The sequence below is a fragment of the Puntigrus tetrazona genome, unplaced genomic scaffold, assembly GCF_018831695.1.
Source record: "Puntigrus tetrazona isolate hp1 unplaced genomic scaffold, ASM1883169v1 S000000575, whole genome shotgun sequence".
Taxonomy (NCBI): Eukaryota; Metazoa; Chordata; class Actinopteri; order Cypriniformes; family Cyprinidae; genus Puntigrus; species Puntigrus tetrazona.
Genome location: NW_025048207.1, coordinates 370001 through 390000, shown reverse-complemented (window position 1 = coordinate 390000; position 20000 = coordinate 370001). Strand labels below are relative to the sequence as shown.

Sequence of the window (20000 nt, the reverse complement as noted above, 5' to 3'; positions counted from 1 at the left end):
AGTGAGTGTGTGTGTGTGAGTGTGTGTGTGAGTGAGTGTGTGTGTGTGAGTGTGTGTGTGAGTGAGTGTGTGTGTGTGAGTGTGTGTGTGCGCAAGCATCCAGTTTCACACACACTAATCTGTCCAGATCTCACAGCGTCACGAGTGATTCTAGACTCTCTTCAGTCGGTTCTCATTCCTCTATTGTTTGCTGCTCAAATCAACATTTAAAATTCATTCTCACTGCAACTTTAATTACCAGTGAGGACCGATCTAAGCAGCAGAGCACACACTCGCCAGTGGATGTGACATTGTTACTGTTCCTGAGTATTGATTCCTGTCGATGTGTGTGTGTGTGTGTGTGTGTGCGTGTGTGTGTGTGTGTGTGTGTGTGTGTGTGTGTGTGTGTGTGTGTGTGTGTGTGTGTGTGTGTGTGTGTGTGTGTGTGTGTGTGTGTGTGTGTGCGCGTGCAGTAAGGACAGAGTATTGATTCACATTTCTATTTACGTTTATGTCACGCAAGCCGAGTTATTTTAGACACTCTCACAAACGAATGCATGCATTATCAACAACATAACAAATTGTTACAACAAGCCTTTTTCAGAACCGATAAAACGTGAAATTATAAGAGTAAATTGAGAAAAAAAATACTAACAGCCTTCATAGTGATTTATTAAAAAACTGTTTATAAAGCAATTTTTTCTCCTTTTTTTCCCCCACAAATTTTTAGTTTTAAAAAAATGCAGAAAGAAAAAAAAATCCAGAATTTTTTATTTTTTGTATTAATTTTAAGAAGTGTAAAATATATTCATTTAATCACTTTTCTTAAATTCCAAATCCACGCTGGACCACAGAATAATTTTTAATAATTTAATAATTTTTGTCTGTACGTTTATATTAAGATTTATCACCGGGAGGCTGAATAAATATTTTTTTTCCACCAGTGTGTGACAATATTTTAAAATCTGGAATCTGAGGGTGCAAAAAAACAACTAAATATTGAGAAAATTCCCTTTAAGGTTGTCCAAATGAGGTTCTTAGCTATGCATGTTTTTATGGTAGGAAATGTATAAACTATTTTCACGGAATGTGATCTTTACTTAATATTCTAAAGATTTCTGGCATAAAAAAAGGATGCTACAAATACACCTGCTTTACTTATGACCTTTTTTTTACACTATATTTACACACATCTTCATATCATAAAATCTTGACCGTGTCAACAATCGCGTGAACACTTAATAGCGGAAACCGTAACGTTCTGTACTGAACGACACTGAGGTAAAACTAAAAAGCTGTTAAATCAGTCCCCATCCTTCTCCTCAGGTGAGCGTCGTTCCGGCGCGCGCGGCCGATTACATAACGCGCGTGAATATTTGGGGTCACGTGACGGCGTCTGGACCCCCCCCCAGGTCTCGCGCTGTTTTCATACGTTCATAAACAAACGCGTTCACCGACTGACCGCGGGCTTCGGCGTCGGTTTCTGGAGCGAACTCGATTTGGGAATCGGTCTCAAACGGACCGATGCTTCCGCGCGGATCAAACGCGCCGCGTCCTCAGCGCCGCGGGAAAAAAACAACAAAAACCAAAAAAAACGGACGAGTTCCGCTCTTACCTGCGTCGCTTTGTGAAACTGCTTCTTCAGCCCCGCCACAGACATCTCCGCGCTTTATCCGGTTCCCTCCGTTCCGCTTCAAGTGTCGGTTTCGTCGGCGTTCTCGGGCGCAGATATCCGGTACGGTCGCGCGGACTCGCCGAGTGTCTGGTCCGAGGACGCGCGCGTGACGTCACACGACCCGCCCCGAGCGCGCGCGGAGGACGAGCCCCGGAATCGCGATCGCGGTCGGATGCGAGCCGATAAATCGTCGCCGGTGCGCGTCTTCCGCTTCGGGTGGGCGCGAGACGCGGCTCGTGAACGGTTCCCGAGGGTTTCAGCACCGCGGACAGCGGCGGCGTCACGTGACCCCCCCCTCAGCGCTTCCAAGCGAGGAAATCAACTCGTAAAGATCATATCTGCTGCCAAATTAAATATCATTACAGTATCAATCAATCATTTGTATTAATATAGCGCTTTTAACGACACAGGTTGCATCGAAGCACTGAAGTAGCTAATGTAACATTTCTCAGCATTACATTTTACAGCATCTGTGTGAAAACAAACCTGGACAGAGGCGTTAGACTCTCAGATCTTATCATTCATGGTTCCTATCATAAATTAAAGCAGGCCACACATGCAAAAAAAATAAAAATAAAAAATATATTTTCAGTAGCTATACATCTATATAAACATAAAACGAGATGTTTTATTTACTTTTAATAGAAAAATGCACTAAATTTACATCATCGTGTGTTTCCCTCGGGAGCATCAGTAAATGTTTGCAGCTTTTAAAGTCTTTTAGCTGAAAATAAGAACTCATACATTCATAAGATATGCAGAATGAGCTTGAAAAGCAAACAATGTGCAGGAGCTGTAGGCTTTCTTCAGTGTGCAGCACTAAACAACATCAATAAATGCCACGTGATCCCTCAAATCATGACAAAACACTCTGCTGAGGGGTTTCCCGTTTCATGCCCATGAACTAGGATTCGTGCAAAAAAATTAAACGGCATATAATCAGTTTAAATAAATTGTTTTAATCGACGTTTTGTTGAAGCGTGAACTCACTGGACAAACGTTTTCAAGTGTTTGACTCCTCTAAAGCCAAAAGATAAGTTGTGTTTGTGGATGTTTAGAAAACATAGGCGGTATTTCTACTCTGCAATGCACGTAAATCAGTTAACAAAGAGAAATATCCCAAAATAGTCATTAAAACATCTTGACATTAACTTCTTTAAAGAAAAAAACCCCTTTAAAATAACACCAGGATAGCCAAACAACAAAATCATATCATTCACAATATATATGTAAGAGCACATGAAAAATAAAAAATATTTACAATTTCTTTATTAAAAAATTAGATCCATGAATATTGAAATTGTTAATGGAATAATTTTCTATTGTTGTGCGTACGTATTATTTCTATATAAGCTAGTATTTTGCGCATAATCTCAAGACATTTTTAAATAAAACCAGACATTTTACATTATTTTATAAAACACTATTTTTAAACACATTTCTGTGTTTAGTGGTGGTTTGGCATCTCCCTGTGGTCACGCTGATATCACACATCGACTTCTGATCTCCAGACGTGTTACTGAACAGCTTTCGTCTCGGCAAACTACAAAAACAGGCCTGTTGAATAAAAGGCTGTCAATATTGTGACCGGTACTTTAGAGACGCCCATTTTCATTTGTTTGACTTCGACGAAAGTTAAGGGTTTGGGGAAATTTTTGTGCCGAAATGAAAAAAATGAAAATTGTTCATCTCCGTTTTAGTATTTACTTAAAATTAGTCTAATCTCCAGTCTGTTATTTATCAGGTTAGCGGTTTATTGCTTCACTAACTAGCAGAAGACGCTGACCATTTTAAGGAGTCATGTGATTATGCTACAACGTGGCCCTCAGATCGTCCCATATACCCCGCCCCTAGGGCATACCGCTCACATCGTACCGCCACCCTCCGGCCAGACTAAAAACAAAGGCAACGCAAAACAAGCTGGAAGCATTTCGAAGTTAGTTGATGAGAAAGTGGAGTCAGTGTGGAGTGTCCTGGTTGTAGTTCAGGTTGAGTTCCCTCAGGTGTGAAGGGTTTGCTCTCAGAGCTGATCTCAGAGCAGCGCAGCCGCTCTCTGTAATACTGCAGTGAGACAACCTGCAGAGACGGAGAGATAACACACTTCATCCAGCAGCAGCAGGAGTATGTCCGCCGTTTACTGAAACGGTGACTGTGAGAAAGCGCATGGCTGGTCAAAGTGGTCTTAGCGCCGTAACATTGATCAGTAATGGACATACCATGTAAATAACGTGGTGCACGCATCTTTTTCAGATGACATTTTAGTTCTTCGTCAGATAGATGATGAAAAAAATATATATCTTTGTAAATACGCCACCAGGCCCGATTGGTTGATAATGACAACTTACTCTAGTTTCTCTAGTTTACAGTGCGGATTCCTCAGAAGAAAGGACAGAAGCGTCGCTCCCGCGTCTCCCGGCTCGTTGCAGTTCAGATTGAGCTCTCTTAGATGAGAGGGGTTTAATTTCAGAGCTAAAGCCAGAGCAGCACCACCTTCCTCTCCGATACTGCAGCTCTCCAGCCTGAAGAGAGGAAGACACTTACAGATCGGTCCAATGGCGCTGTGTGTAAAGTGACTTTTTAATTTCGCTTTAGTACGTTAGTAGGACATAGTACACTTCCAGACACTCCAACTTGCTATATATTGTAATCCAGTGCGTTTAGAGACAGAAAGAACGAAGACAGACTTAAGCCCCGTTCACACCAAGGGCGAAACTATAAATTATAAAGATGATGAAATTAGCATCCACACCAGTGAACAATATCGTCTGCGCACTTGCATGGGTCCCTTTAAATTCTCAAACTCGTACTAGCAGGATGGATTATGATTGGCTGTCCATCTTTGTAAAAAATAGTTCTGGGAGTGATTCCAATGATGCTGTTTCTCTGTCCCTTTGTCATTATAGTTGCGCTATTCTTATATAGAACTATATCTTTAACTATTAACTAACTATTACTTACCTTTATTGTTATCATGCTTGGTGTGAACGTGCCTTAAATCCGTATTCCAAGAAGTGTGGCAACATTTCCGAAACACATTATGGAATATATGGTTTTGGTCTTAAAGGGTAAGTTTATCTCAAAAAGAAAAGTTTGTCATTATTCACCCTTATGTCTTCTAAACCCATAAGGCCTTTGTTCATCTTCAGAACACAAATTAAGACGAGAATACTTCTTTTTGTGCAAAAACCCCCCAAAAAGTGCTCAACCATTCATCCTGAGTTACGTCTTCCACCATTTTGGAGATCACATTTTGAAGAAAGTATCCTCTGTCATGTGGTTGCAGTAAATCTTTAACAAAAATCATTCTTTCAATATGGGAGCTTATCGTCAACACACATAATACACTAGTAAACATGAAGGACCCACAGGGGAGAACGCAAGAGACGGGGTATTTAAGCACAAAGACACAACTGGGAGAACAGAAACAGGTGAGCAAGCACAGGTGAGGACTAATTAACCAATAATCACAACAATGAAGACAGGAACAGGAAGGACCAAATAAGGGCAAACAGAACGACACACAAGTAACATCCTGGTAGCATCACAAAACTGAAGCTGATATCCTTGCAGAACGTGACTATCGTTGAATTGACTACAGAGACCGTCTCTGCATTTAATAAGAAATAACTATACATCCCTGTCATTATACTGTACAAAACTGTGTTGTTAAGCTGATTGATTGATTGATTGATCACATGACTGTTTTACCAATCTATTTACTATGTTTCTGGCCCTGGATCATTTTAGTTGTGTTGCTGCCTTTGGAGAGTCAGATAGCTCTCGGACATCATCAAAAATGTCTGAATGAATGAAGATCTTTCGGGTTTGGAACGACATTAGGGTGAGTCATTAACGACGGAATTTTAATTTTGGGGTGAACTAACTAAAGGATCAATATGTATCCATTTTTTTTTTGTCCATTAAGAGGTCAATGGGAAAAAAAACATAAGGAAGCACAATGTGTTGATATTTTCTCTAAATGTCTATAGAGCAGAAAATACAGCTTCAAACAAGCTGTATGAGTTCATGGTTAAAGCAAGAGCAAATATCAGATTTAGAAAAGCAACACATTTTCATACCTCACTGATTTCTACCTCACTGTGTTTTCTACGCATTTCTTAGAAACAAAGATGGAAGTTTGCATCTCAGGTAAATGCATCTCGATTTAAACGGATCATGTGACGATGGTAAAAATAACTTTACTTTGTGCATGTGATATAATGCAATGTGCTTACACGGTTTACGGTACAAAAAAACACATTATTGTTCACATGCCATACATTATTGTTGCTCCTCTTTGCCCTGCCTTTCAGAAATGTGTTGATTTTTACAAAGCTCCTATGAAAAGCGCAGTATGCTCTTATTGGTCAGCTAACCAATGTCTCAAACATGTGACAGAAATGTTACGCCCCTTACACAGCATCTCCACGATGAAAATACTACAGCAAGAATAAAAGTTACTCCTCCTTTCTTTGCATAAACATTTGTTGTGTTACAGATCTTATACATGCACAAACAGCTTGTAGCACTCCAAAGAGTGTTGGAAAACTTTAAAGCGCATCATATAGTCTAACCACTTTAAGGATGGTTAGTCATTTGTACTGGAAAACAAGAAAAAACTACGGTGGAAGATATTCATGTTTATGCAGTTTATGTGTTTAATGCTTGAACTTAATGAATCTAATACTATATTTTGTCATAATGTCAAAGAACGTGATTTGATATGATATATGAAACACCACTCACTGTAGTTTATTGAGTTTGCAGCGATTATCTTTCAGCAGATCGCAGAGTAAATTCATTCCTGAGAAAACCGGTTTACTGGAGTTCAGATTGAGTTCTCTGATGTGTGACGGGTTTGAAATCAGACCTGAAACCAGAGCAGAAAAACCTTCCTCACCAATACTGCAGTCATCGAGCCTGTAGTCAGAAGGAGAAAAATGCCTCAGCACTCAAACATACCTCTATATCTCTACAGTACAATCCACAGATGATGAAATAGAATAGATAGTTTTCAAAACACTCCGATTAAAGTGATTGTTTGTAGTTTTTGACACACAACTCACTCTAGTTTCTCAAGTTCACAGTGTGGATGCTTCAGGAGGTCAGACAGCATCTTCACTCCAGGGTCTCCTGGTTCGTTTCTGCTCAGATTGAGTTCTCTCATGTGCGATGGGTTCAATTTCATACCGGAAGCTAGAGCGGCAAAACCTTTCTTAGCAATGCTGCAGTGTTCCAGCCTGCAAAGAGAAGGAGAACACAACACAAAAAAATCTGCTTTAAATATTCATTATAAAATTTTTATTATTACACATTTAAAAAATTGCTTAAACCATTTTAAAAAACTGAAAATGGTAGTTAGGGAAAATAAAATACGTTTCCAGCTTACATATTGATTTTTATCAGATTTTTAAAATAATTTAAAATTAGATTACTTTAAAATATTGATAATCCTTTAGTTTAAATACTTTAAAGTCACCTGTAAACCTGGTTAAGACTCAATATACATGCCTGTTTGAAAAATAATATAACTTACTGTAGTTTCTCCAGTTTACAGTGTGGATCCTTCAGTAGATCAGAGAGAAGTTTCACTCCTGAATCCCCTGGCTGATTATTGTTAAGATTGAGTTCTCTCAGATGAGACGGGTTTGATATCAGCGCTAAAGCAAGAGCAGCACAACCTTCCTCTCTAATACTGCAGTCATACAGCCTTCAGAGAGAAGATACAATCAATCATTTAATGTAAATAATGATTAAGACCATAAATATTACTATTGTTATTGTAGATATGATGTAGATGTAGATATGATGATGTTCTAAATTATTAAATATGTTTAATTTAGCACTAATAACAAAAATTATTATTATTATTCTAAAGCCATAACAAACTCTCCACTTTGAAAAGGTGTGTTATGATGTGTATGATGATCGCTAAATATTTAATATTAAATATATCCTGCTGAGAAATACTTAAATAACATTTAAAACACTACTCGCTTTAGTTTTTCCAGTTTGCAGTGTTGGTTCTTCAGTAGATCAGACAAAAGCTTCACTCCTGAATCTCCGGGTTGGTTTGAACTCAAATTGAGCTCTCTCAGGTGAGATGGGTTTGATATAAGAGATGAAACTAAAGCGATGCAAACTTCTTCATCAATACCGTTGTATACCAGCCTGCAAAGAACAAAATGTGCAGTTAATGTCAGTAACCTAAATGTTTGGTTGCTAAACCTGACAAGGCATACTTTGAATATTATTGGCTCCTTGATGAATTGCTTATGCTGCTACATTTCTAAGTCACTTCGGAAAAAGCATCTCTAAATACATGAACATTAACTATCATCACTTACTCTAGTTTCTCGAGTTTGCAATGTGGGTCCTTCAGAGGAATAGGGAGATGCTTCACTCCCGCGTCTTGTGTTTCATTGTGGTTCAGATTGAGTTCTCTCAGATGAGACGGGTTTGATTTTAGAGCTAAAGCCAGAGCAGCATAACCTTTCTCCCCAATACTGCAGCTCTCCAGCCTGAGAAGAAGAAGACACTTAATGATCAATGCTCAAATTAATGAGCTAGGTATTAATAAGGTATAATGGGAGGATGAGGCAAACACAAATAAGCATGAAGACGCACTTCATGTTGAATAAGACAAAATTAACAGACTACTGATTTAACAAACCAGTTAAACACATATAAATGTGGGCTGTTGAAGGTAAAAAAAGATGAAAAAAAGATAAAAAAATGTCTGTGTTCTGCTAAACAGTGCTTAACAATTTATTAGACCATCTCTCGTAATAAAGAGAAAACGAATATTTTAGGAATCTGTGAAAAAATGTTTACATCTATATATGTTATTGTAATTTGCTGGGCAAATAAAAAAATAAGTAGGCTAGAATTTATTTACATAATAACAAAAATGGCCTCCTATGTGTTTCATAACATCCTGCATGCTTGCTGGCATTGCTTAGGTACTTTTTAACTGTATCTGGGTATGTGAATATTACATCATTAGAAGCTAAATAAACCTTACATTATTTCTTAAAAACCTAAATCTGTTTTAACTCTTTCCCCACCATTAACGTGATATCTCGTCACGTAGGGTACAATGCTTCCCCGCCAAAGAAGTCAATGCCTGTTCTAGCCGTATAGTGGTTAGGAAAGATCTAGCGCTTGTCCTGAATTAGTTACAGGAACTCCCGGAGCTACCAGGCTCAAAAAACTAAGAATATGTCAGTAACTTTTTGCAACACTGAGGACGCACACTTATCTGTCAAAGTGCCTGACAAGGCAAGCCATTACCTTAATGCATTCAAATAATTCAACACTTAAAATAAAGAATTCTCATGTTTTGACTAGATTGGAAATGTACTTTTCTACTGTCATTCTGTTTCCTCTAGTATTTTGAAATGCATTTTGTCCATAGAAAATAGGGGTGTGCACGAATAGCTGAACATTCAAATATTCAGTCTGTAATATTTCAAATGATTGTATTGTATTATTCAAACAATAAAAACACTATTCAAATTTTACTATTCGTTGATTTGCCGGATGCAAATGCAGGGACTCCAAGATAATTCATAAGCATTTATTACTAGATGCACTGGGTGGCACTGTTGAGAGTGATAGGATTTGATAGAAACTGATTAATCGTTAAATTACCACCGTAATTGAAATCACATGAAATCTACACACAGTGGAGTGAGGAAAGACAGCTGTCCATCACTCCATTCACGACTGCAGGTAAGCGCAGCTGTACTCCTAACGAGCCGAGAATAAAGCTATCTGATAGCGAAATGATCTTGAGACATATATAAAGTTTCCTCGAGGGACAGCGGTTTAAAAGAAAGCACTAAGAAACTGATAGCACACATTATCTGTGTCAGCATGTTCTTATTGTTATCAGACCGAGGAACAAACTTGACCCAAGCATGTAATATTGTTTCTTTCAGAATTAATATGTGAAATAAGGTAGACACAATAAATATAGGCTGATGCGAGTGTGTTCTGTGTTGGCATCGTCTGCTTGATTGTCCATTTGCTCTGTTTAATCTTGAATATTTTTGTTTTCTGTATATTGTTTTTTGTTGACACATTTTCAACTAAAATAAAACCTAGAGATATAATGTAACGTTGTTGTAGAACACTGTTGTGTAATGGCTTTATATGTTTATACGTGTTCAGAAATCGTCACACAAAAACCTGCTTTCTCATAAAATAAACAAATATTCAAATGCAATATTATTGCTGTAGTTTGATGCAATCAGATGAACTTGGATGAGCACCGCCTTTAATGTAATTGTTAGTGATGTAATGCATTTTGCATCCCTAAAAATTTATTATCACTTACTGTAGTTTCTCAAGTTTACAGTTTGAGTCTTTCAGAAGGTCAGACAAAAGCTTCACTCCTGAGTCACCAGGTTTGTTCCGACTTAAATGGAGTTCTCTTATGTGTAAAGGGTTTGTTATAAGAGATGAAACCAGAACAGCAAAACCTTCCTCTCCAATACTGCTGTCATTGAGCCTGCAGAGAGAAAACACCTCACACTTTAGGCTCTTTGAAGACAAACTTTATTATCTACATTTTGTAGATCTCAAAAAGCTAGTCTAAAGTAATTCACCCCAAAATCAAAATAAATTAATTTCACTATATAAAACAATGAAAATATATTGCATTACTTTAAGCAACAAAGTGATAAATGTAACTTTGTTTAATAAATTTGTTTCAAACAATGAGTTTGAAAAGTTTGTTAGCACCAGTGACAACATATTACTCACTGTAGTTTTTCTAGTTTACAGTGTGGATCCTTCAGTAGATGAGAGAGAAGCTTCACTCCTGAATCCCCTGGTTCATTATGGTTGAGATTGAGTTCTCTCAGATGAGACGGGTTTGATATCAGCGCTAAAGCAAGAGCAGCACAACCTTCCTCTCTAATACTGCATTCATACAGCCTTCAGAGAGAAGATACAATCAATCAATCATTGTGTGTGTGTGCATATAGGTGTTGGAGATCTACAATCACCCTCCCATACGTGTAACAAGAAGCATTTTTCATACAGCCTTCAGAGAGAAAAGACACTGCTTATACACACACACACACACATATAAACACACACTCACACACATACACACACACACACACACACACACACACACATATATATATATATATATAAACAAACATTCATTCAGCAGTGCAAATTGAGTAATGAGCTACAAAGAGTGTTAGAATGAATACAACGTAAGAAAAATGACTTAATATATCTAAGAAAATATGAAGCAGAAAGGTTTGATCATATCACTTACTGTAGTTTCTCTAGTTTACATTGTGGATCTTCCAGTAAATCAGATAAAAGCTTCATCGCTGAATTTCCAGGTGTATTGGAGTTTAGACTGAGTTCTCTCAGATGTGATGGGTTTGATATAAGAGCAGAAACCAGAGTGACACAACTTTCCTCTCTAATACTGCAATTACACAACCTGCAGAAAAAAAACTTAAAATGTACTAAATTGCACTAAATTTAAAATTGTTCATACTGAGGCCATACATGATATCAGGACATAAGAAATTCAGTGATAAAAACAATGTAATAAAAAATAGGTAAATTGGTATTAATGGATTAAAAAAATTATACATATAATAAGTAATAGCAATTAAATGTATGACTGTCATGAGTTAACTTGCAATTAATTGCAATTGAATCACACATTTTAAATGTACCATAAATTAATACTTTTTTCAATTTTTATACTCTAATTGACACAAGCATGGGCAGATACGAATAATTTATGCAATATATGTTTATTACTACTGAAACCATAATTGACCTAGAGCACTTTTCACACCACAGGGAGGCTCACTTCTTCTGAACATACAAAATGCAGCTAAATTCTAAATAAAACAGTTTTCATTTATATATTTTCTGATGTCAGACAATGGAATTAATATGACATAGTGGCTAATACGTGACCCATTAAGACTGAAGACTGTGACCAAAAACTAAAGATTGGTTGCTAGGTGCTTTTGGGGAAAAAAAAAAAAAAAAAAAAAAAAAAAAAAATATATATATATATATATATATATATATATATATATATATATATATATATATATATATATATATATATATATATATAATACTTACTTCAGTATCTCCAGTTTACAGTGAGGACTCTTCAGTCCTGCAGAGAGAAGCTGTACTCCTGACACCTGGAGGTTGTTGTCACTGAGGTCCAGCTCTCTTAAACTGGAGGAGATTGAGCTGAGAGCGAAGGCCAGGGCTGAACAGATTTGATCTGTGAGATTACAGCCCCTAAGACTGGCGAAGAAAAAACATATGATTTAATCTCCAATAACAGCAATCAGTATGGATGCTAACATGCTTAGAGGGAGGCTAACTTAACCAGTTCACATAGGTTTAATTCCAGGCACACTGTTCAATTCAATATGGCTTCACAAAAAAGTGTTTAGTTGTAATTATTTCACATTGACCAAATGTGGGTGACTTTTCATTCAGTTGATACTAACTAAATAACAAATAATGTAGAGATGTATCTTGTTTCTCTTTTGTTTCCCTCTAAACAATTGCATCAGAATGGTAGGAGTTAGAGACAACCGTTTTATTCAAAAGTGAGATAAAAGGGGTTTAAAAAATATACTCACTCTGCCTTTCTGGAAGCTTTGACCACTGGCAGCAGCCTCAGAAGACACTCCTCCGACAGGTCATATTGCCTTAGTTCAAACTCATCCAGGTCCTCTGCCGAGTTCAGCAGCACAAACACTAGAGCCGACCACTGGGCCGGAGAGAGCTTGACTCCAGAGAGGCGATGGGTGCCTCTACTGCTCAGGTACTTTTGGACCTCCTGCACCAGAGACTGGTCATTGAGCTCGTTCAAACAGTGAAACAGATTGATGGACTTCTCTGGAGAAGGATTTTCTCGAATTTTACTCTTAATATACTCAACAATTTCACATGAATCATAGGAGCCTCTCGTCGTTGTGAATAATCCACATAGTAGAGTCTGATTGGACTTTAACGATAGGCCTAGCAGAAAGCGAAGGTAAAGATCCAGGTGTCCATTTCCGCTCTGCAAGGACCTATCCACTTCACGCTTCAGAAAATCTGTCATTGAGGCATTTTTTTTTTCCAATCAAAGGAAAGGAACTTAAACAAGGCAGCGAAAAACTCTTGAACACTCAAATGCACAAAGCTATACACCTTCTCTATCTTTAGTCCAAACTCTTCTCTAAAGATCTGAGTACAAACTCCAGAGTACATGGATGCGTCTCGTACATCAATGTCGCACTGTCTCAAGTCCTCCTCGTAGAATACCAAGTTGCCTTTTTCCAGTTGTTGAAAAGCCAGTTTCCCAAGTGACAGGATGCCGTTTCTGTCCAGCTCTACTTCACATTTCCCATCGTACTTTTGGGCCTTCAGTTTGGTCTGAACAATCAGGAGGTGCACAAACATTTGAGTGAGAGTCTTAGGAATCTCTGTACTCTTTGCTCCACTCAACCTCTTCTCAAGAACAGTGGCAGAGATCCAGCAGAACACTGGGATGCGGCACATGATGTGAAGGCTCCTCGACGACTGGATGTGTGTGATGATCCTATTAGCCAGATTGTGATCTTTTATTTTTCTCTGAAAATACTCAGCCCTCTGAGGCTCTCTGAACCCTTGTACCTCTGTGACCCGGTCAACAAACTCTGCAGGGATCTGATTGGCTGCCGCCGGTCGCATGGTAATCCAGATGAGAGCAGAAGGAAGGAGGTTTCCCTTTATGAGGTTAGTCAACAGCACGTCTACTGAAGCTGATTTGGTCACATCCCACAATATCTCATTGTTCTGGAAATCCAGAGGAAGACGCCACTCATCCAGACCATCAAAGATGAAAATGATTTTATAGATATCATATTCTATTTGTTTTAGTTCTGTGAAAAAACAGCACAGAAGCTCCATCAGACTCATCTGTTTCTCTTTTATCAAATTCAGGTCTCTGAAAGGAAGTGGAAAGATGAAGTGAACATCCCAATTAGCTTTTCCTTCAGCCCAGTCCAGAACAAACTTCTGCACTGAAGCAGTTTTTCCTATTCCAGCAACTCCTTTGGTCAGCACCGTTCTGATGGGATAGTCTTGTCCAGGTAAGGATCTGAAGATGTCATTAAATTGGATTGGTATTACCCGAGTCTCCCGAGTCAATGAGGTCTCAATCCGTCTCACCTCATGCTCATTGCTGATGTCTCCAGTCCCTCCCTCTGTGATATAAAGCTCTGTGTAGATCTCGTTCAAAAGTGTTGCATTCCCTTGATTTGAGACTCCTTCGTTGATTTTCTGAAATTTCTGCTTCAGTCTGGATTTCAGTTGTTTTTGACTCACTGAGATCAGCTCTGCAATATACAGCAGAAACACTATTTATGCTGCACCCCAGGCAACTGAAACCATTTGAGTCTTAAATTATTGTTCAACTTTTTTAAACTTTCAAACTAAGATTTCTGAAGCCAACATCAAAGTTTGTCTACAAACAATAATACACAATTGTAGCTGAAATCTAAAATTGCTGTAAGCAGACAGCACTGGACCATTGAAGGGTTAGTTCACCCAAAAATTTAAATTCTGTCATTAATTACTCACCCTCATTAGGTTCCAAACCCATAAAAGCCTGTTCACACCAAGCACTATAACTATAAAGATATTGAAATAGTTCTAAAAATCATTCTCGGTATTACAGACTAGGCTTTTTACCAAGGCTTTAGTAAAATAATAAGACATCATTTGGTTGTAACGTAACTTTACACAATCAGCAATGTTTATGTTCAGTAGACAGCATGCGCATGCAAAATATCTTAATTTGTGTTCCAAAGATGAACAAAGATCTGACAGGTTTGAAACGGTGAGAAAATGTTTTGGGTGAACTAACCCTTTAAGAATTTAACAGAATCATGCAATAGACACAGTTGAAATGAACAAATCAAAACGATTCACTACAAATGAGTAGCAAGTATACTAGCGAGTTTAAAATCTGGCTCTTACTGGTCTGTAGTGTTTTAGAGAGGTCTGTCCGTTTCATCTTCTGCAGCACGTGAAGCACAATCTTCAGAACTGCCTCGCTCACATGGCTCTGCCCTTCGTCCTCCTCCTCCTCCTCTCTCACAGAGCATGCTGGGTAGTCTGGGTTCAGCACTTTCTTGAATCTTTTCAGCTCTTCCTTCATCAAAAAGATGCTTCTGTCTTCAAGCTCCTGAAATCATTGTTTAAACAGTGAACATTCAGATCTCCACATACTTCAGAGAATGAAGAGAACAATGCACGTTTTGGGACGCTAAGGTCACTTTAACAGAACTCCTGCTAAGAGACTTGAGAACCTTGATACTCAGACATCTTCAAACCAAAAATCTAATTTGGCGCCTCATTTTGGTGGATCCCCCTCCTCAGGAGATCTATAGTGTGGATATTGAAAACCTTCTATTTTAAGCGTGCTTGACGCACATCTACATTTAAAATAAAGAACCTGACCATGCAAAAGACATGAGCTGCTCTGCTCTCACAAGACCAAATGCATATATAGTCTGATACTTTCTCAACAATCTTTTGATAGAGTCCTTCATTTAAACCCGGGTACGATGGGCCCTGAATTTTTTATGACCTTAGGGCCAGGCTTTGGGCCAATTTTCACATCATAATTCAGAAACAGGCTGGGCCTCGGGCCTGTTTTGGGCTTCTCCTTGTTTTATTTCCTTTATATTCCTACTATATTTATCCTTATTTTAGACATTCATCAGTTAGTGATGAAAAAATTGCTGTGCGATTTTTAAAATATCATTAAGTGGTAATTTAAAGCTTTCTATGCATATATTTCTTTTTCGTTGAGGTTTGGTACATTTTTGTGAAGAATGTGAAGAGCTCCTGTTCAAGACGAGAAGGCAGAAAGTGCATCATGTTTGTTTTTTTTATTTTATGAACTAAAGTTTTATTGATATTTATTGATATACGCTGGTACCTTCATGTCCTGCAGAGCCTGCTTTAGCGTCCACTATCTGCACAAACCATCTTATCGCATATTAATTACTCTCAAAACTGTACTATTTTCCAGCTGAAACAGTGGTATATAGGATGTTTATTCTGATAAGCTGTCGGACAGGGGCCGTGATAGGGCCAAAATTTGAGGCCCATGCAGGTCTGTATTAATTTAGGCCTACGTGTCAGGCATTTTTATGTAAGTTTGTGTGCATTTGCTCAGCTTAAGATCAATAACAAACTACGGAAAATACTTGTGAGGTGTCTTTGGATGTCACGGTGAGCTCTGTAGCATGCGAGTTTGTCATTTAGGCCTATAAAGTCTAAGAAAAGCAACTGGTGCACGCTGTTAATCATTTAACCTGGAATAGCTTAGCGATTAGTGTCTTTGTTTATTTCTGTACAAAAAGTATTCTTGTAGCTTTATAAAGTAACGTTTGCACCCCTGATGAAGGGGTGGAGTAACCCTTAAGTCTGAACATAAATCTTGTACGTTATTACAGTTATTTGATCTAATAGCGTAAATGAGCATTAACAGCTGTCAAACACTGCGAGACACAGTTTGAGTGGTCTGAACTTATTTACCCAGTGCACTTTTGATTTCCGATGCACAAATGCAAACTACGTATGTGCATCCCTGATTATAAAATTCCTCTAATTTACGAACAAACACTTAATAATACTCACGCTGAAGACGGCATCGGTCAGCATCTTGCCATGCAAAGACTTTGATCCGTCCTGTTCGTTACTGTAGATGAAATAGTTATTCAGTGACTATTTTAGTCAATGCATGCATGAGTGTGTGTGTGTGTGTGTGTGTGTGTGTGTGTGTGTGTGTGTGTGTGTGTGTGTGTGTGTGTGTGTGTCGAATCCTCAATATGGAACACAGTACAAAATCCAGACCAATTATCCAATAGGATAAAGCTGTTAATTAATGCACTTCATCCATGAGCCATACCTCTGTTTAGCAAAAGAGTCCTCTGTACCGAATTTAAGTGGAGGATCCATTGACGCATGGCTCCTCACAGACACACGGCTGGACTCTGGAGCCGGAGACACGGATCTCCTTCAAGAAAACATTCAGACAAACAACAGCGACTGAACTTTAATATCAATAATATCAATTGGACGATAATCGCTAGAAGTTAACTGTCCCCAACAAAGCAAGCCAGGGGTGACATCTATTACTTAAAATGAGATTTGGGATGTGTCCAACAGCCTAGCTGAAATACTCAAGACACGATTGAAATTAGGCTCTTAGCCTCTCTCTTAGCCAAGCGTTTTTCGAGGGCTACTACATAGCCACGATGAGAAGAAAACCCAACTAATTCTCCGCATCTCCAGCCAATGGCCAATCATCGGCCGCCCAAGACTTCCAGCCAATCATCAAACTCGGGAAACCCCTTTCTGCAAAGACCACCACAAAGGGAACCCCTCTCATTCCTTACTAGCTTTCTCTCTTCCTGCATCTCGTGTGAATGCCTTTGGTTATGTGTTAGTTTACGTGTCTTAGGTTTATCCAGTGAAGCCATATTTATATGCAAAAGAGAGGTATCTTAACCTTGAATGAGATTAATAATGAGATAAAAATTCTTATCTGAGATAATTTGCCCACAGGCATGTTTTCCATCATGATAGAGCGTTCACTTTTAAGGTGCCAGGGTTCATGTATTGAACCTGTGCTTTTACGTCACTCAGTGGAGAAACAGTGTTGCACAAAAAGTGCACCAAGGTAGGTATTCGTATAAGACCAGGTAGGACTTTTGTTTCATTTTAAACTGACGGGAAAAGTAACAAAAACTTTAAAGAAACATAAGAATGCATTGGGTGTAGACAGCTATGTTTAGTTTGACACCGTAATATTCATAAAAATGATTATTTACAAATTAATACAAAATATTAAAGTTGATCATTCCAGAACTTCCTCCAACAGTGACTGAAATATCTGTTTCTGTTTTAAAAACCAGAAGAATCATTTACAGCACCTTACTGTGTTGATTCGATAATAAAGGTATAGATGCTGTTAAAAGCCAAGCAAGCATAAAGTCAGAGCATAAACACCAACTGATCGTTTATAGCTACTGTACACGGTTATTTACTGTAACATTGTGGGGTTTTTATCTCACCTCTTTCTGGCGTCCATGGCATCGTCTAGGCCGCTCTGCGCATCTGTGAAGAAACTGAATGAACAACAGCCGATCTAGAAACGATTCATTTCACAAATAAGGCCCGTGATGGCCACCAGCAATCTGAAGGACCTTCTTTTGAACGGTTCGTAAAACAGAAACGTCCTGCAGATGATAAAGGTTCTTTACCAAACCATTTAGACAAAAAAAGGTTCTTGGCAACTTGACATCTTGGCAGTGAGTTAACCAATGGAGCCTGACGAAAACTATTTGGTTTACTGAAGAAGCATTATGGTTACTGATCAGCAGATTCAGATCCCAAATATGCTGATTGGGTTCGCTTATATTTGCTGTGCAGGCTTTATTAAAAAGGGATGCATGGTGGCATGTTATTTTAAGGCAACAAATTGAGCTTGCCAAGAAAATAACACGATTATCGTTTATTTCTGTCTTCTGCTGCAGGAAGTTTCTAAACATTCACTTTGGCCCTAACTGTAACACTCCATTGAGATTTATGAGATCTGATCATCATCAAAGTATACAAATGTGTACTTTGTGCTCAATATGCAGTATATGTGTAAACGCAATGTAGGCTATGCACTTCATGCTAAGCTTGTGCTTTGTTTAATAAGCGTCGGTGTCAGGCTACAGTAAGTAAATCAATCTGACTCATTTTGCATGTTCTGTATCAAATGAAAAGTGAATTACGTGACACTTACTCATTTGTTCCTCTCTTCGTTTTGCTCATCTTCCTCGCATTGCTTCAGATTCGCTTTCACTTTCGCATAAAGACAGAGACACGTGTTCCGTGCAAAAAAAGAGAAAAAGAACAGAAGAAACGTACGCAAAAAGAAGAATACGAAGAAACTAGAGGTGAAATGATTTTTTATACAAAAACAAGTGTTTATATCCAGGTGACGTGTGCGTCGCATCGCGAGAATCACGTCAAGATTTTATGTATTATAACATTTTATTCTGCAATAAAAGAGCCGAGGCTGCAGACCTGGAGCAGGCAGTTACACTAAAAGCTACTTTACTACTGATTAAATACCTGTTGATCTACAGGAGACAACGTTTATTAACGTTACATCACCGAATTTATAATTAATAATACTTGGAACAAATAGACAGCGTAATAATAATATTTAAAAATCAGGTTTTCATGAACAGGAGTTTGGGTGCTACATGTTGTTGAGAACATACATTAGATTCAGTTTGACTTGCTTAATAAATCCTCATTTGTGATCGTGTTGTCAAACATGTTTATTCACTGTTTGTTATATGTGTATAATAATATAAGTTTAGCGTGGCAAAATATGCGTGTTGTTGCTGGTTGCCATAACAACCTCAGGTTCATATTACTGTATGATTATGTAATCACGGTAAAAACCTTACTGGTGATTATAAAAACAAGGACATGGCATGATTGATCGACGCCTTATGAATATGCTGATGACTGCATTTTATTCCACCTCAAGTTAACAAATGAATTATTATTTTCATAATAACAACAACATCATGCACGGAGGAACAATGGACCTTATTAACATAAGCTACACAACAAGCCGAAACAAACAAAATGCCAATTTTTACAAAGATTATTTTTACAATTTTTTTTTTTAGTTTTTCTACTTTCACAAATTCACATTCAGTGTGATACTTTCCAGCGTGGAGTCGGTTCTGATGTCACGTTGTCGAGGTCACAGGTTGCTATGGTGACGACCTCTGCAATCACACGGCTCCTCTTTGACCTTCAGTAGAGGTCGAGACGTGCCGATCTCTTCCGCGTGGCCGTAGCTATGGTAACCATACGCTGTTTTACAAAATTGTTTGTATTTGCACTGCGTATGCGCGTTGGCCGCAGGTGAGTGGTTGCCATGGAGACTGTCCACCGGTTGTCTTGGCGATAAGCGATCGCGTTCCTCGCTATGAGTTTCCCGATTAAGCTTCAACGGCGTGCTCGACTTGCGCGACTTCTTTTTTGGCGTCACATCATTCGCACCGCCAAGGCCATTCCGATTGGCCCTATGATGGCCTGTAGCTCCTCCCCCTCCTGGAACCCGACAGTCCGTCAACGCAGCGCTCTCGATCGTCGCGGAAACCAGCGAGGTAGCTTCACGCAAGGCCGTCCGCCGAGGCTGAGCGATGAACCTGCGCGTGGCGTGTTCGAGCGCGGCGTGCAGTCGCGGGTTGGGGTTAGCGCTGTGTCGGTT

The 20000-nt window shown here is 38.6% G+C and overlaps 3 protein-coding genes across 4 annotated transcripts in view; all 3 read right to left on the bottom strand.

The window, feature by feature from the left end:
- Positions 1–1807, bottom strand: part of sh3gl2b (SH3 domain containing GRB2 like 2b, endophilin A1) — an 18035-nt gene extending 16228 nt beyond the window's left edge. Inside the window, exon 1 of the mRNA XM_043232582.1 lies at positions 1595–1807. Coding sequence (XP_043088517.1) covers positions 1595–1639 — 45 coding nt within the window. The 5' untranslated portion in view covers positions 1640–1807. The remainder of the gene's footprint in view (positions 1–1594) is intronic.
- Positions 1808–2593: 786 nt separating this feature from the next.
- On the bottom strand, positions 2594–18574 carry si:ch73-168d20.1 (NACHT, LRR and PYD domains-containing protein 12). Its single transcript, XM_043232536.1, is given in 18 exon segments — positions 2594–3730; positions 4000–4173; positions 6401–6574; positions 6721–6894; positions 7191–7364; positions 7652–7825; positions 8002–8175; positions 9996–10169; positions 10424–10597; positions 10953–11126; positions 11792–11965; positions 12310–12796; positions 12799–14034; positions 14678–14885; positions 16349–16409; positions 16620–16727; positions 17788–17841; positions 18507–18574. Coding segments are annotated over 18 exon segments (4041 nt in total). The 5' UTR covers positions 18536–18574; the 3' UTR covers positions 2594–3612.
- Positions 18575–18705: 131 nt separating this feature from the next.
- Positions 18706–20000, bottom strand: part of LOC122334546 (zinc finger protein basonuclin-1) — a 9394-nt gene continuing 8099 nt past the window's right edge. For both annotated transcript variants that reach the window (XM_043232545.1, XM_043232544.1), the window contains one exon: positions 18706–20000. This exon is cut by the window's right edge and continues 648 nt beyond it. In XM_043232545.1, the coding sequence (XP_043088480.1) occupies positions 19488–20000 (513 nt within the window). In that variant the 3' untranslated portion in view covers positions 18706–19487.